This window comes from Polypterus senegalus, chromosome 15 (genome assembly GCF_016835505.1).
Source record: "Polypterus senegalus isolate Bchr_013 chromosome 15, ASM1683550v1, whole genome shotgun sequence".
Taxonomy (NCBI): domain Eukaryota; kingdom Metazoa; phylum Chordata; class Cladistia; order Polypteriformes; family Polypteridae; genus Polypterus; species Polypterus senegalus.
The window spans coordinates 97,545,158-97,561,311 of NC_053168.1; the positions used below are offsets into that span (position 1 = coordinate 97,545,158).

A 16,154-nucleotide genomic window follows, 5' to 3' on the forward strand; every position below is an offset into this window, starting at 1 on the left:
AAAAGCAGCTTCACTTGAAATCACTTTGTGATTGTGCACGGGTAAAAACGTCTGCAGAAGTGTCAGATTCTTATTTAATTCTTCTGCTTGCTGGATATAATTACACGCCGGGCCGGATGTGGCCCGCGGCCCTTGAGTTTGACACATATGGACTAAATAGAACTTGAAAAGATATATTTTTTCAAATGTGATCGCGCAATTCAGACAGAGTTGACGCGCACTACAGCCTGCATGCCTCAATAAGTCATCCTCCCCTCGCTCTTACTTTTTTACCGTTCATCTAATGAATACACTGAGTATGGCTTTACCAAAACAATCATTGATGGCGAATAAAGTATCCATTATTCGAGTATGTAGATCGGGTTATATATATATACATATATATATACCCGCGTATCACTGAGAAGTAGTGTGTTAAAAAGCTAGAAAAGAAAAGGGAACATTTTAAAAATAACGTAACATGACTGTCAATATACAGTATTTGTTTTGTGAGTGTTACTGAGTGTTGCTGTCATCAAGGATTTGATTATCATTATTTCTTTCTATCAGGTTCGTATTTGTAGGATGTGTTGTGTTCAAGTTACATTCCGTGTTTGTCAATCGTTGTAAAGATGACAGGTTTCATTCATCGATTTGTTTCTTACTGCATCAATAAACAGCTCCTCTTCTTCTTTATCTGAGACCTGACACACTGCATGCACAAGTTTTTTTTTTACACTGTCTTCCTTTAGCGGGACATTGACTTTTTCCACCGTGTGCTTTGTTTCCGCAGTAGCTGGATTTATGAATATGCTTGTATGTATCAGACGCTTCATATTTTTTGCTGCCTTTTCAATTGTGTAATTCGGTTTTTGTTCAGCGCTCTTTGGAACAGTTGCTTTTTATCTGTGCACTGCGTCAGTTCACGTGAGCCGCTCAGTGTACATGCATCGAAGGTTCCCAGCTGTGCTGGTGCCATCTCGTGCGATGTCCATGGCTGTATTTAAGGCTGTTACCTTAGTCCTGGCACTTAAAACTTTCTCTCCCAGTTTCGCTGAGTTTGTGCCAAACACCACCCTGACCATCTCATCTTCCTCTGCATAAGCACAGTCCTTCACCCGTGAATATTTCGTGGGAGTTTGCTATTGGATTGCCGCTGACGGATGGCCTTATATGGGCAGGCACTAAATTACAAACGCCAGCGGCAGCCTGTCTATGAACTTAATTTAAAGTGTAGGTTTACATCGTGCTTTGCAGAATGACACCATCATCAAAAGGTACACATTTATCTGGTGGTTTAAATAGATAACTATAGAAACTTCACCATAGGTTCAGCAATAACTTAAATGTTTCTTAATTCTCTTTTAAGAAATGTTAAAAGCAATAAATTAAAGACTACTAATACAGTCCAGTTCCTACTTATTTTCTGAAATGGAACCCCTCAAGAGCATATTTTTCTGAGACAATCTTGTAAACAGATGTTGTTGTAACTCGACATTTTTAAATTGTGAATTCAGGTTTCCAGAGGAATCGCTGTCCCCAGTCCTGTCTCCCTCCAGGTGTCAATGTGCAGGTCTGGCAGTGAGAATTCCTCCATTTACAACTTTGCCTAGGGCAGCAACAATCCTAGAACCAGCTCTGGGCATGACTAATAATAAAATATATATTAGACTAAAGAGTAAAGTTAAAACTAAATCAAAAAGTGATGTTAAAAACAAACATGGTAAAAACTAAGGGACTATATAGCCAAATGAATTTGTATTTGCAGACTAAGGCATGTCACTTTGTCTGTTGAGAGAATAAAACAAGCTAAAACTTGTAAGTTTAATGATTTTTCTTCACCTTCAATTTCTCTGGTGTATCCTGTTTTATGATTTGACTCTTGTTATAGTCCTACTTCCCCTATTACTTCAACTGATTACATTTTATCCCTCATTCTCTTTCCCTTAATTGTAGTTCATTCATTCCACTTAGTCTTTTTTGTATCCTGTTTTTACTTATTGGGTTTCTGTTATCCCTTATTCTTTTGTCTTTGAGTAACTGAAAGCTCCCAGTCCAGGTTAGAATAAATCCCTCTGAAAGTTTGACCTTGTCTTCTGATTTTGAGTGTCTGAATTGTCTGAATTTCTTTATAGTTCAAGGATGCAGCAGCTAGCTACATAAAAGCACGGAGGTACAAACATGCTGTGAAATGTTATGAACTGGACAATGAATATGATTTGGCCTTGAAGGCGTATTGCAGTGCTGAGCTATTTGAAGAAGCAGCAGAGGCATTGGAAAGGTATGTATCTTTATTAAATTTGTATCTATTTCTGTACAGTTTTCTTTGTAAAGTTTATTGTAATGTTGACTGTAATGTGAAAGGCCCAATATAAAGTACCAGTGAATGGATTTCTTAATTATTTATTCTTTCTAGATACAACCAGAAACTTCAAATTAAGCTGCCGTATGAAAAAGACAATTTCTTTCTGCAAGCTGCAGCTAAATATCACAAGGAGAAAAGACATGTGGAAATGCAGAAGTCCTTGTCTAACCTCCCTTCAGAAGAACAACTGATCTTCTTTAAAAGATATGGCTATGTTAAAGAGGCAGCAAATGTTCTTAAGAGCCAAGGACGAGGGGAAGAGGCAGCAGAATTAATGCGTGAACATGGTGATCTAATTACAGCAGCTGAACTAACTGCCAGGCAAGACTTTAGAGCTGAATGTTTGCTAGCTGAAGCTCGAAGGGGCTATTCTGTTTTGCAAAAGAGTACTAGTACTAATGACTTGGAGGTGAATCATATAATACAGGTTTTAAAACAGGCCAACCAGCTTTTCAAGGAAATGAAGCAAGTTAGTGGTTCTGCTGAGGTCCTGCTCCTGAGAGGGTTAATAAATAAAGATGCAAATGACATCAGAAAAGCATGCATACACTTTGTAAAGGAAGGCCACAATGCAGGAGCAGTAGAAGCTCTTCATATGCTGCTCTGCTATCCTCTTGACGGCGTCTCTAATTTACTGCAATATCTGAAATGTTTTGAGATGTTGATTCAGTTGGCTAAAGCTGTGGAGAACCCTCAAACCAATGGGGACAAAGAAATTGTCAAGTCTTGTTATGAATTTTATGGAATTATGCAGATGGATGACACTCAATGTCTGATACCCAAAAAAGAGGCTGGAAGGGTCCTTAATTTCATGTTTGACTATGGCCCAGGTCTTCAGAAAAACTTAATTGCTGATGATACTGCCTATAGGGTGCAGAATAGAGACTTAAAAGTAGTGATCATGCGGCATCTTTTAGGAAAGCTATCTGATTTTGCAGAGACAATCAAATCTCTTTGTGAAGACATTCCACAAATTTGCACCAAGTACATATGTGGCTTTGATTGTCAGTATGAACAATGCATTGATTTTCATAAAGCCCCCCAAAGGCATGAGCTAAAATCTTCCATTCATGCAAAGGTATATCTCATAGCCCTAAATGGAATGCTATTAGCTGCCAGGGAGCTATTTGATAGACAGATATTTAGCGAAGTAGATAACATTGAGAACAACATCACCAAAAATGCATTTGCCATGGTTCAGTCTCTTTTCAGGACAGTCTTCCCAAAGCATTTTCACCTCAGAGCTCTGTCAGACAGTAATAGAGCTACAGAGGAAATCCTTTGTTTAGCAAGAAAAATACCCTTTAGGTGTTATGCAAGTACTATTAAGGATTATGTTAACCAGCGCATTCAAGAGGAAAAGGCTGTTTTCCAGAGAGAATCCACTGATCTCTGGTTGGAGATTTTTCAGGTTCTCCTTCTCACTTCAGGTTATCCTAGAGAAATGGATAATTTGCTTACAAAGATAGAAAAACAATACCAAAATGATGTAAGTAAGGCGGCAAGTACAAACACTAAAACAGTTGCAGGCTTTCATGGCATGCTACCAATTGAAAAAGGCAGCAAGGAATGCATTAGCTTCTTCAGGCTCTTCCTGGTTTCCATGAGAGATCTCTATCAAAATAAAGATCCCCTGAAATGTGTTCACAGTTTTTATCGGTTCATGAATGTTATTGTAAAGAAGAACAGACGCAACATGATTCCAGACATTGGCAACACAGTCATGCTGATTGAATTTCAGTTTGTTTTGACCTGCTTTCTTCTCATGCGCATAAGTGGGAATTTATCCATGAGCTTGCCAAAGAGCTACCTAGCACTACTAAACCTCTGGGATTTCCTGTTAAAGGGATCTAGTTCTTCAGTCATATCTCACTGGTACAAGCCAAAGGAGCGGTACAAACTGAGGCGCCACCTTGAGTACCTCATCGGAGTAATGTGTGGTCATGTAAACTCAGACTTCAATGTTTTGCTTGATGCCTCCAGTAATTCTAGCTTCATAGTTTCAGGAGAAACTGAAAGGACAGTGGTCTTGTGCTTGGTGATGCTTATCAATTGTATCCAGATAACCAGTCCCAAGTTTGCATTCTTCATACGAAGCAACCTCATTAAAGTGGCAGACATGCTGAAGAAAGTTCTAAAAAAAGAGAAATGCCAAGTTCCTATAAGGCTAGTGGCCACCGTTGATGAGGTAAACAATGCTAAAAGTATGTGTGATGTTATTGAAAGCCTTCAAGTTTTGTTGATCCAAAGAGATGAAGAGTATCTACTAGACTGCACTTGGGATGATTCTAAGAGACAAATGTTCTTCAGAAATGCCAATTTGTCTAGATGCCAATATATACTGGAGCCAATTCAGGCAATCTCTTTGGTTCTGGAGGATTATGACGATACTTTAGACAAGGAGGATTTGGAAGAGGAGGTTGACCCCAACATCCAGTCTTTGAAAAATCAACTGTGTATCCAGAACAAGTGGAGAAAGGCTATTTGGAAGTGCATTTTGTTGGTCCGATGGATGGCGTTAGTGTTGCCTAAGCCCCAGTCTAGGGAAAGTGCCCGGTTTGTCTCTAGCAATTTTCCAGAAGCAAACATTGACAGAACCCAGTGTGATCTGTGTGGTGTGAAATTCTGGACCAACACATCTGAAGGACAGTTAAGGGATGTTCTACCTCATGAAGGAACTTCAATAATACATGATTCTGATGATTTGTGGGAAGAAGGGGAGCCTGCGGGACAAAAAGGCTTAAAAAGGCTTAAAAAGGATTATCGAAGCCATGTGTTGAGCCAAGAACATAAACATAAATTCCAGGACTATGAGAATTATGAACTTTATTTTTCAGAGCATTTTGATTCATTGATTACCAGTTCCAAAAAGATTCTCCAGGAACTGAAGGACTGTAAGGTCTTACATCTTCCAAGCAAAGAGCAGACTGAAGGAAAGTTGGAGGACTGTATTCAAAAAATTACATCTGTTGTTAAGGATATACACAAAAGAAAAGATTGGGCTTCAGGTAAGACAGTATGTTTTATGTTATCTTTAAGTGGAAAGTACACAGCTTTGTTTTAGTAAATTTGTACTGGTTGCTGTCCTTTGCCTGGCATTAATTGCTCCAGAGAGAGGGAGAGAGATCCTCTTTGATATGCAGTGCGTATGTAAATAATAATGAGAAAAAAAACTGCTTCAGTGTCTTCTTTGTTTTACTTTCTTTGTGATGTTTTCTTCCCCTGGAGTTTCACCCTACATCTGATGCATATTGGATGAGTAGTTGGGATTTGGTCCTGTGCTCTCCAGCAATAAGAACAGAGCAAATATTTAAATGCTGCCTAAGATGGAAGTGACCTCCAGTGACAAGAGGCATGGCTTTGCTCTGGACTCATCCACGTTGAGAATATTCTAGAAATACAGGGATAAGAATGAATAAATATTTTCTAGGATATAACTTAATGTGGTGAACAACCACTTGAAAAAACTCTTAGTTAAAATGCTTTCCATACATTGGAATGGGTTGCCAGTTGTGCTGTGCTGATATGTCTGCTATTTAAGGCTATGTCTTCTTTGTGAAGATCACTTTGTTATAGTAACATTAGGCTGTGCAGTGTCTCATAAAAGGCAATTGACATTGACTTCGGTCTGCCAGGATGTGGTAATATAGTTACTGCTTTTGGACACAACAGATGCTTGTAATTATTCTGGAGCTCTGAAGATTTCTTTTGGATAGGTGCAGAACGTTTTCTGTGTCAGAGATGCTTCATCTGTACAAGAATTGTTTTTTTTTTTTCTTTTTTTTTTAATAGGCATTTCTGAGGTAAAGAAAGCTGCTGATGATTTGCAGAAGAGTCTAGATGGGGCGCAAAAGATTTTGAACATTTCAAAGGGTAACACATACAACTATTGTGAAGGTATGTTAGTTTGTAAGTAGAATGGAGTATGTGATGTCTTTTTAACTGGGTACTGAGGTCTCTGAAGGAAATGTGAAGAACTAGTACACTGGGGGAAAAACCTTTCTGGTACTATTAGTAGTCAGGCCTGGACAGAACAGAATTGATCCGCTTGGCTGCATAATATAAGACTAGGATATCTGCGGCTTGCAGTTTTGTATAAACAAAAAAAAACTGTTATGGGGAGAATTAAACAGTCCCACTTTATACTATTTTATACAGAGAGACAGATGTGAATGTGCCAGATATATGTTGCATTTCATGAAGCATAAAAAATTTGTTACATTATCAAAGCAATAAAAAGTTCTCATTAACAAATTTATCCATTTACGGAATTGATTTAAAAAGTAAAAAAATGCACAGTTGGTGTTTAAATGAGAACTAGATGATATGATTAATCAGCTGACAGTTGCAGTCATTTTAACTTGTAATGTGTCACATTTAAATGGGTAAGTTGAAATGATGGTCGGATTAATTGCCTTTTAAAACAGCATAATACATAGCCCAGATAAATGAGGTTTGGTATTCATCCTCTAATTGTAATGAGCATGACTGCAGTTGTATTTCCAACCATATCTCAATTTCATAGCCAGCTTATCCAGTTCAGATTGATCTGTTCTGTATTAATGGAAGAACATATTCCTGTAGACATTCAGTTAGCTGGACTGCTAAAATAGAATACTTTATTGCTGAGACTTAATCATCAAAGACAACTTTTATGTTGTGATTTTGAAATCAAGCTAATTTTCATTAATATAGCAACTAATATGTGCTAAACGTGATGAAAGCACAACTGAGACACATCTGGATGGTACAAGAGCAAATAGAAGCAACCTTCAGGTATGAGTACCGAATATACTCACATATAAATTTGGTCTTGAAATCCAAAAAATCGATCATAAAATCAGACCCCAACTTATACAACCATTCAAAAATGCGACACTTCTTTTTTTTTTTTTACATCTTCTTGCCTTCTCCAATCTCGTATCAGTTTCTCAGATGCATCAAATTTTGTTGCAGCAGCGAAGTTACCAATTTCTTTTGGTACTTCAATGACGTTTAATTTAAAACTAGCTTCATATTTTCTTCTGATCGAATGCTCCATTGTAGATAAGGGATGCTCTTACGATAAAGGTGTATTAGGGTGTGAAATACAAAAAACACAGATCACTGCAAATGTTGCTTTGGAATAGTTTGGGTATTACCATGTGGTCATGTAGGCACAATACATAGAAAAAAAAGGCAGTGTGCTCCATGGTTACTCTCTCAGGTGGGCATTAGCATATCATAATCTCTTGGACCAATAGCGTGAGTTTTCCGTATTCGATTTATATGACCAACATTATAAAATACCAGAAATTATACAGTAAAATAAAGTCCTAACTTATCCGTGGGAGAACTTATCCGCAAGTATATACTGTAATTGCTTTCCAACTCATTGGTAAATACTGGATTAATAAACAGGCATAATTAGTAGAATTGTCTGATTAGTTATGCAAGATAGCTTAAAAACAACAGAATAAAGGCTATTTTGCAGGAATTCTGAAATACAGTGACTATGAAAAGTATTCACCCTCTTGTAAGTTTTTACATTTTATTGTTCTACAACATTAAATCACAGTGAATTTAATTTAGCTTTTTTGGCAGTGTTCAACAGAAAAGACTTTAATGTCAAAGTGAAAACATATATTTGCAAAGTGGTGTAAAGTAATGGCAAATATATAACACAGAATAATTTCATAAGTATTCACTCCTTTTAGTATGACTGCTCTAAATCATAAATGGTGCAGCCAATTGATTTTATAAGTCACGAAATTAGTTAATGAAAATAACATGTCTGTAGTCAAGGGGTTTTAACTGATGTATAAATGCACATGTATCAGAAATATCACTCCAAGCAAATCAATGAAATGATGATTGGAAAGCACAAGTCAGGAGATAGATACAACAAAATATTCAAATCCCTGAATAATCCTTGGTGTACAGTTAAATGAATCATTAAGAAATACAAAAAGTATGGCACAGCTGTAAATTTACCTAGAGCAGACTGTCTTCAAAAACTGAATGATCATGCAAGAAGACTATTGAGAAAGGCCACCAGGAGACCTATATGATAACTCTGAAGAAGTTGCAAGCAAGGGTGGCTGAGATTGGAGAGAATGTGCAATGCAACAAGGTTTTCCAGGGTGTGTTCACCAGTTGCAGCTATATGAGAAAGTAACAAAAGAATGCCACAGTTGAAAAGCACGCACATGAAATGCACATGGGAACCTCTGAGATCGGTTGGAAGAATGTTCTTTGTCCTGATGAGACCAAAATTATACGAAATACTGCACATTCTCAGATACACACTATCCCAACAGTGAAGCATGATGGTTGCTGCATCATGCTGTGGGAATGCTTCTCTGCAGCAGTCCCAGGAAGATATTTGAGTGCAGAGGGTAAAATTAATGCAGAAAGATACAATGAACTCATGGATAAAAATGTGATGTGGTTTGCAAGAAACCTATGCATTGGCAGAAGATTTGTTTTCTGCCAAAATAAATTATTCAAAGTGTAAAACCAAAGCTATTCAAGAATGGATAACAACAATGTCCATGTCGTGCTGTGGCCAAATCAGGTTCCAGTACCATATTCATCATGCCTCTCAGTGTAAGAAAATGGTCCTAACTGGCCCAAAAAATCTCAGAGTGGTACTAATTTGGCCCAATTTTTAGGAGTTGGTGTAATGGAATTTTGTCAATTTTCCTAATTTAGGAAACTACTCCTAGCTATTCCACGATTTAGGAGAGTTTGTGAGTTATTCTAGGAGCTGTCTGAAGATGGTGTTCACATTCTGAGAAAGGCAGAATATTTAAAAAACACTGGACAATAATGAAATTATAAAAGGTCTCAATTTGACGGAGTTCGAATAATATTACAAGTAAACCTTGATTGACATACATCTAAATGTATATGAAGAAGCCATGCACTGTCAGCCTAAATAAATGTGCTGGTAACATTGTGTTTTTGCCTTTTATATAGCAATTATTTCGGTATGTCACAATCAACAATTTCTGTTATTTTAAACCAAACATTGAATGCCCTTACAATGTGTGTGGTAATATGCAGATTTGTAGATTTCCCTACCACTCCATGTGAGGTATAGTTAAAACAAGCTGCATTAATGCAAATTGCTTGTTTTCCTGGAGTTGTTGGTGTGATTGACATAAAGGTCATTGTGGAAGTGTGTAAGAGCACGCATATGTGAATCAGGAGCGATACCAGTCAACACATAGGCAGTCATGGATGCAAACTGTATTGTAGTAGCCATCATATTACTGAAGATAGGTGGGGCTGGATGGGTGATTGACAGTGAAATGTCACACAGATATGCTAAGTTTTGCATTTCTTGAATCCATGGAATATTTGCACTACACTTTACAAGCCTGGAAAGATTCAAAATGGCAAGTGGAGATTCCTGGGGAATTGGATAAGATAAGGAAGGATCACAGAGAGAGACACAGAATGTGACTCTGAAAGACGATTGGAGACACTGCGAGAGTGAACAAAGCTTCAGAAACTATGCAAGAATAGCAGTTTCAGTATTTGTAATTTTGCAAGGCTTTTTCTGTGGCCTAAACAGTGGGAAGTTAATTCTTCTTGAAGTATGACTGTGAATTATTTATTGTTAACTAAACATGGTCATTATCAGGCTTAACCCATATTTGGTTTATGTATTGGTCTTTCCATCTCTGTGCTTATTACAGTATTATTCATGATGATGATGCAAAGTGGCTTGGTTCAACCCATGACATTAGAGCAGGGATTATGGGTTGTAAATTGCAACCTTTGGGTTGCAAATTATGATTGAATTATATGGTAAAAGAAAGGGCTGGGTGACACAGCAAAACTGTTATCACAATAAATGTTTTAATTTCAGTTGATACTGATAGTTACCATGATATAACTCAAGTTATTATTTATTCACTCCAAAGCTCTTATTGCTGATTAGAATGTGAACATAAAAAATTACCATGAATTAATGGGACTGCAAATCTGAACCAAATTTTATTTAATAAATTATGCAAAAAATTACAGTCTTAAATCTTGTTAACATAAATACTAACAGTGTTCAAGTTTTATAGGATATCAAAATGTTAACTTACACATACTTGGATCTAAAGCCTTAGTTTAGTCAATACACATGGTTTGTCAAGCTTTTTTCAAACTTATGTGTCAGTTAAATATCAATGAACAAACTGACAAAAACCTTTACAGACATTGTGACTTTTCTGTTGTTTACTAAATGACTAAAAATTAAACTTAGAATATGACCAGAACTCATCCCAGAAATACAAATTCATATTAAAAGAAGAATTTTTGCTCATCCCAATTTGAGGAACAGTCAAGTAAATAAAAGTGGCTTCTAGAAAACACATACTTTAAAGTACAAACAAAAATAACCAGAATCTGTTTGCATTTCTAAACAGAAATAAAACACTATAATTTGCTCTTGTCTAATAATGTCAGTAAACACCATTTAAACAGGCATTTTTCCACAAATTCAAGGCAAGGAAGTCAGGGCTGTCTGCTGTTTCAGGTTTCAAAGCTGCTCTGTAACAGGTTACAATATACCATCCATCCATTATCTAACCCGCTATATCCTAACTACAGGGTCACAGGGGTCTGCTGGAGCCAATCCCAGCCAACACAGGGTGCAAGGCAGGAAACAAACCCCGGGCAGGGTGCCAGCCCACCTCAGGGCGCGCACACATAGACACCCACACACCAAGCACACACTAGGGACAATTTAGGATTGCCAAAGCACCTAACCTGCATGTCTTTGGAAACCAGAGTACCCGGAGGAAACCCACGCAGACACGGGGAGGACCTGGAAAATGAACCTGGGTCTCCTAACTGCAAGGCAGCAGTGCTACCCACTGCACCACCGTGCCGCCCTGGTTACAATATACCTCCTGTGCTAAACACTCTTTCAGAGGGTGAGATGGTTGCAGGAATGCACAAGTGCCATGTTGCAACTAGACTTTCTCTTGGGATGTTCACCTCTTGTATCTTCACTCCAGGGTGTCACTTTCACTGTCCACTTCTGGCTCTAGTGAATGGTTATGAAGCTCTTAAGGTTCTTAAAGAAACTGCCAAATGTCTTCCGCTGCTTCTTCAGTGTAGATAAAGCAGCTGGTGCTGCATCTGTACTTCCCTCTTTTCTGTCTGTTCACCTCTAACTGCATACTGTGAAGTGGATACTCTGCTCTCCCTCCAGCATTTCAGTGGCTCTGCTCATTTTGATAGTCTTTCCTGTGTTGATATACTGAGTCTTAAACCATGTGGCAATGTCAAGAAAGAAGGCCATCAGGATTGTAGGATCTGTATATTTTTAATCAAGATATGCAATCAGTGTTGCCTTGATTTCTTTTGCACTATTCTCTGAGATTTTCAAAATCTGTATTCTAAAAAAATGGAGCACTGCTTTTAGGTAGGACACACTTACATATGATTTACCCATGATTTTATCTGTGAAGTGAAACAGGGAAGTCAAGGTAACATTCACTGACTCAAGTACATCCAGAATCTGCCAGGTTGGAACTAAGTGTTGGGTCTTCTTGTCAGCATTGAGCACCTATAAGATGCCCTGTGTTGCTCGAGCTCCCTTCCAATAATCTTTTGGCACAAACCCCACCTAGTGGGAGATTCTATCACCAGTTTGCATGGGGGCAGATGATGTTCTTCTTAAAAATCAACCAGCTCTCTCAACCTTCTTAGGTTGGCTGTGAAATCTATGAAAGAGCTACTAAAAGTGGATCTGCAAGTTTGTAACATTCATGTCTCAGTGGGGCAGCTGAAGAGGAAAAGAAAATGTTCTCCTAATCACTTGAAGTTATCTGTAGGTCCAAACATATTTCAGGAGAGTCAGTTCACTGCAACTGCAGAGCGATGAAATGTGGAGCCATTGAATAATAACAACGGCAATGTTGTTGGCTGAATACTGTATAAATGTATAGCTCTTATGTGGCAAGGCAGAATAATTGCTAGTAGTGCTGCTTCATGGATCTAGCATAAGGGGTTTCAACCATGTGCCTGGTCTTTGTTCATGTAAATAATAATAACCTCCATGCTGTCACATGGATCTCTCAATGCATCAATGCCAAGTGAGTATTTAACATTGAAAAAAATAAGATCAATAAGCAAACTTACTCTAATGAAAGCTGCCCATTTGGTCTTCTAGGTTTTGATAGTTGAAATTTCATCTTCATCAGTAACACATACTGCATAACAAAGTGGGCTCATCTGCTGACACAACTGAAATTTATGGCAATGAAAGTAGCATGTTCTACTGCCTGCAACAGTGGCACACTTCCTCAGTGGCTATTATTTCATACTTTCCACTTGTTTGTTGCATCTTCATACCTTTCATTTGTATATTTTGCTTTTTATGTCTCTCCAATTCTTCTCTCCTCCTTGTTTTTTCCTGTTCAGTCTGTTGGAGCTCCTCATCAGTATTTTCTGACTCATACAAATATACTTCAGAAAGTATGCCAAATGTATTGTCAGATATACGGTAGTTGGGCATTGCCGATTTAAAATGACAAATTGCTTATCTAAATACTGAATTAAATTATCCTTATAAGAAGTTGATAAAGTGAGAATGGCATGTACAGCATTCACAAAATGAGCTAGAGAAAACCCCATCCTTTGGGGAGGTTGAGAGGAGGCAAAGAAAATTTGTGAGATGATATGAAGAACCAGGTTTTTTTTTAAATGGCCAAATCTCAAAAATAGTTATATTTATTTATTTATTTATTTTATTCCTTTCCAAAGTGAGGTTGATACACTGTTTTGCAATATTTGTGCAATCTGAAGAAATGATTAGTATCTGATTCGGATAAGTATTTGGTAAGTTTAAGCCTTTTTTCATATTTTGGACCTATGTACCTCTAGCTGCATTTACCAAAAATTATCAAAGTACAGCAGCTCTAGTTTGCAAAATGGGATTCAGCAATAGCTTGACGCGTCGAAATGATTCCACAGAAAAAAAATATCTTTGTTTAAAAATGTTTGTAAAAATTCAAAGTAAAATTAAAAAAAAATTGATACAGCAAAGAAAAGTTCTTGTTTAAGAAAAGTTCTGTTTAAACCTTAAAATCTTGTTTAATTTTTTTAGATAGATAGATAGATAGATAGATAGATAGATAGATAGATAGATAGATAGATAGATAGATAGATACTTTATTAATCCCAAGGGGAAATTTACATACTCCAGCAGCAGCATACTGATAAAGAACAATATTAAATGAAAGAGTGATAACAATGAAGGTATAACAGACAATAATTGTGTATAATATTGACGTTTACCCCCCATCCCCCACCCCCCCAGCAGGTGGAATTAAAGGGTCACATAGTGTGGGGGAAGAACAATCTCCTCAGTTTGTCAGTGAGGTTTATTAAGGTTGCTTATACAGTTAAACCATTTCTAAATGGTCAGAAAACTGTATGTCTATCCCATTTTCATGCTGTAAATGGGTCTTTCAGCCCCTGCTAGCACTGGGACCCATAAACAACAACTGACCCAATTAACACACTGTTTCTTAGTTATAGCAAAAAAGTTTTATCTCTTATTAACTTACAGGGGGTAAAAGGCTATGCCATTGTCTATGGCTATGACTAAGCAAACACTAATATGGAATTTAACTTAAAGCATTAACTTTCTAAGATTGGCTCTTACTGTACGCTTCAGCCCCATTGTAAGCCACAAGAATAGACAAATTTTAGTTTTAAATTTTAAATACTGCATATATAAATTTCACTTTAGAGTCCAATTTTATATGGCAAATTAATGTATACCATGATTGAGAAGAAATAGCCTTGACTTGAAAAATACTAAACATTTCCTTTAACTGTATATTTTTTGTAAAATTAAAAGTATAGATTTTGTAATTTTTATTTCACATTAAACCATACTGGGGTGGTACGGTGGCGCAGTGGGTAGCACTGCTGCCTCAGAGTTAGGAGACCTGGGTTCGCTTCCCAGGCCCTCTGTGCGTGGAGTTTTTATGTTCTCCCCGTGTCTGTGTGGGTTTCCTCCGGGTATTCTGGTTTCCTCCCACAGTCCAAAGACATGCAGGTTAGGTGCATTGGTGATTCTAAATTGTCCCTAGTGTGTGCTTGGTGTTTGTGTGTGCCGTGCAGTGGGCTGGTGCCCTGTCCGGTGTTTGTTCCCTGCCTTGTGCCCTATGTTGGCTGGGATTGGCTCTGGCAGACCCCTGTGACCCTGTAGTTAGGATATAGCAGGTTGCATAATGGATGGATGGATGGATTAAATCATACTATTGTTTACACTTTAAAAAAATAATAAAAAAAATAGATGTATATAAGAAAAATGAAGATACACACATTTTACCCCCCATTATATGACATTTTTCATATGGTTAAAGAAATGTCATCTTTAGTCTTACCTAATAAGATTTCAGTAGTTAATAAATTTAAGTCCAAAAATGTGGCACTTTAAAACATTTTAATTCATATGGTTTGCCAAGAATAAAGGTTCAGATCCCCTCCACTGATACAGAGGATGCCTTTCTCAATGGCAAGACATTCTACAAAGCTATGAGTAAGATGTTTACGAAAATAGACAGTCACAGTGCAGCATAGCCAGAAGAGTAAAACAAACACAATTTCTTAGCAAGTGGAAATGTTCAAAAGGAGGTTTCTTCAGTGGATGGACTGCTTGTCTAATTTGTATTATTTTCTGCTTTCTGAAGTACCGTGTAATGATGATATCATCATAAAAGTCATTGCAAAGATAGCTAGACATTTCTGTTTTTGGGGATTTTGCCAGTTACTGTAAAATCCACTGCAGGGTCCACAGACTTAACACAGTGGTAGCTGAGATTAAATAGTGTGTTTTACATGCTGTCCAAATATTTACTGCACTTCCTTTTGTGGATTTATTGGTGCAATGATGAGGAGTCAGGCATAATAAGGAGGAAAAGCCTGATAAGAAATTTAAAATATTTTCCGTTATGAATTGTCAGCAGGTAAAAAAATGCTTGAGAAAAGAGGTCATCTGGGAGCCATGTGAGAGATTACGCGTCATATAAAATATACCTGACCTGTTATTTGTTGCACTGGTGATGATGATCATCATTGTCTGCTTTTCATTTTAGAAAAGAAGAGCTTGCAGAGTGGAGACACAGAAGAGGAGCTAGCGCAGGAACATGAGGACTTTGATGAATTATCCAGGAAAAGCAGAAAGAAAAGCAAAAAGGGAAGGAAAGGGAAAGGCTAAAGGTGTTGTGTGAAGTGGGCATGCACAACGCAGTCAGAAGAAGAAAGATACTCCCGTTTATTTCAACTGCTAATGTCTCACAATTTTGATTGTTCTATATGTCCTGCTTTTTCCATGTTCCTTGTGACATTTACTGTAATTTTGCTTCCTTATTTAGACTTTTGCCTAAAATTCAAAGCACAGTTGTTTTTCTGGAAATCCATTGCCAGCTAATTTGACACTTTTTATGTGTTGTAGCTGTACCTTGTTTGTGTTCAAGTTGTTGCGAATTTTATTCCGTACAGCTCAATTATACAATAATAAAACATTTTTATAATCTTTTCAGTCATTCATCAGCATGCCGCATCTTTGTAAAGAAGACCACATACTAAGGGTTTCATTAGCAGCAATGGTAAGCAAAGTATTGACATTGACCTGTTTGTCAAAACACGCAATAACAAGAAACGTGAAGCAGAATATAGAAGGACCATTTTGAGTTGTTAATACTTAAATTATCCTACTATTCAATTTTTTTTGTAATATCTCATTTATAGAGTCAATGCAGAAACAGTGTGACAGATTGTAGATGGGTAAAATAGCCTCTGCTAA

General features: G+C 37.3%; 1 protein-coding gene across 2 annotated transcripts in view; it reads left to right on the top strand.

The window, feature by feature from the left end:
- LOC120515738 (TPR and ankyrin repeat-containing protein 1-like) overlaps positions 1–15,894 on the top strand; it is a 220,052-nt gene extending 204,158 nt beyond the window's left edge. For both annotated transcript variants that reach the window (XM_039737015.1, XM_039737016.1), the window contains exons 21-24: positions 2,115–2,260; positions 2,396–5,352; positions 6,137–6,241; positions 15,445–15,894. In XM_039737015.1, coding sequence (XP_039592949.1) covers positions 2,115–2,260; positions 2,396–5,352; positions 6,137–6,241; positions 15,445–15,566 — 3,330 coding nt within the window. In that variant the 3' untranslated portion in view covers positions 15,567–15,894. The remainder of the gene's footprint in view (positions 1–2,114; positions 2,261–2,395; positions 5,353–6,136; positions 6,242–15,444) is intronic.
- The last annotated feature ends 260 nt before the right edge of the window (positions 15,895–16,154 follow it).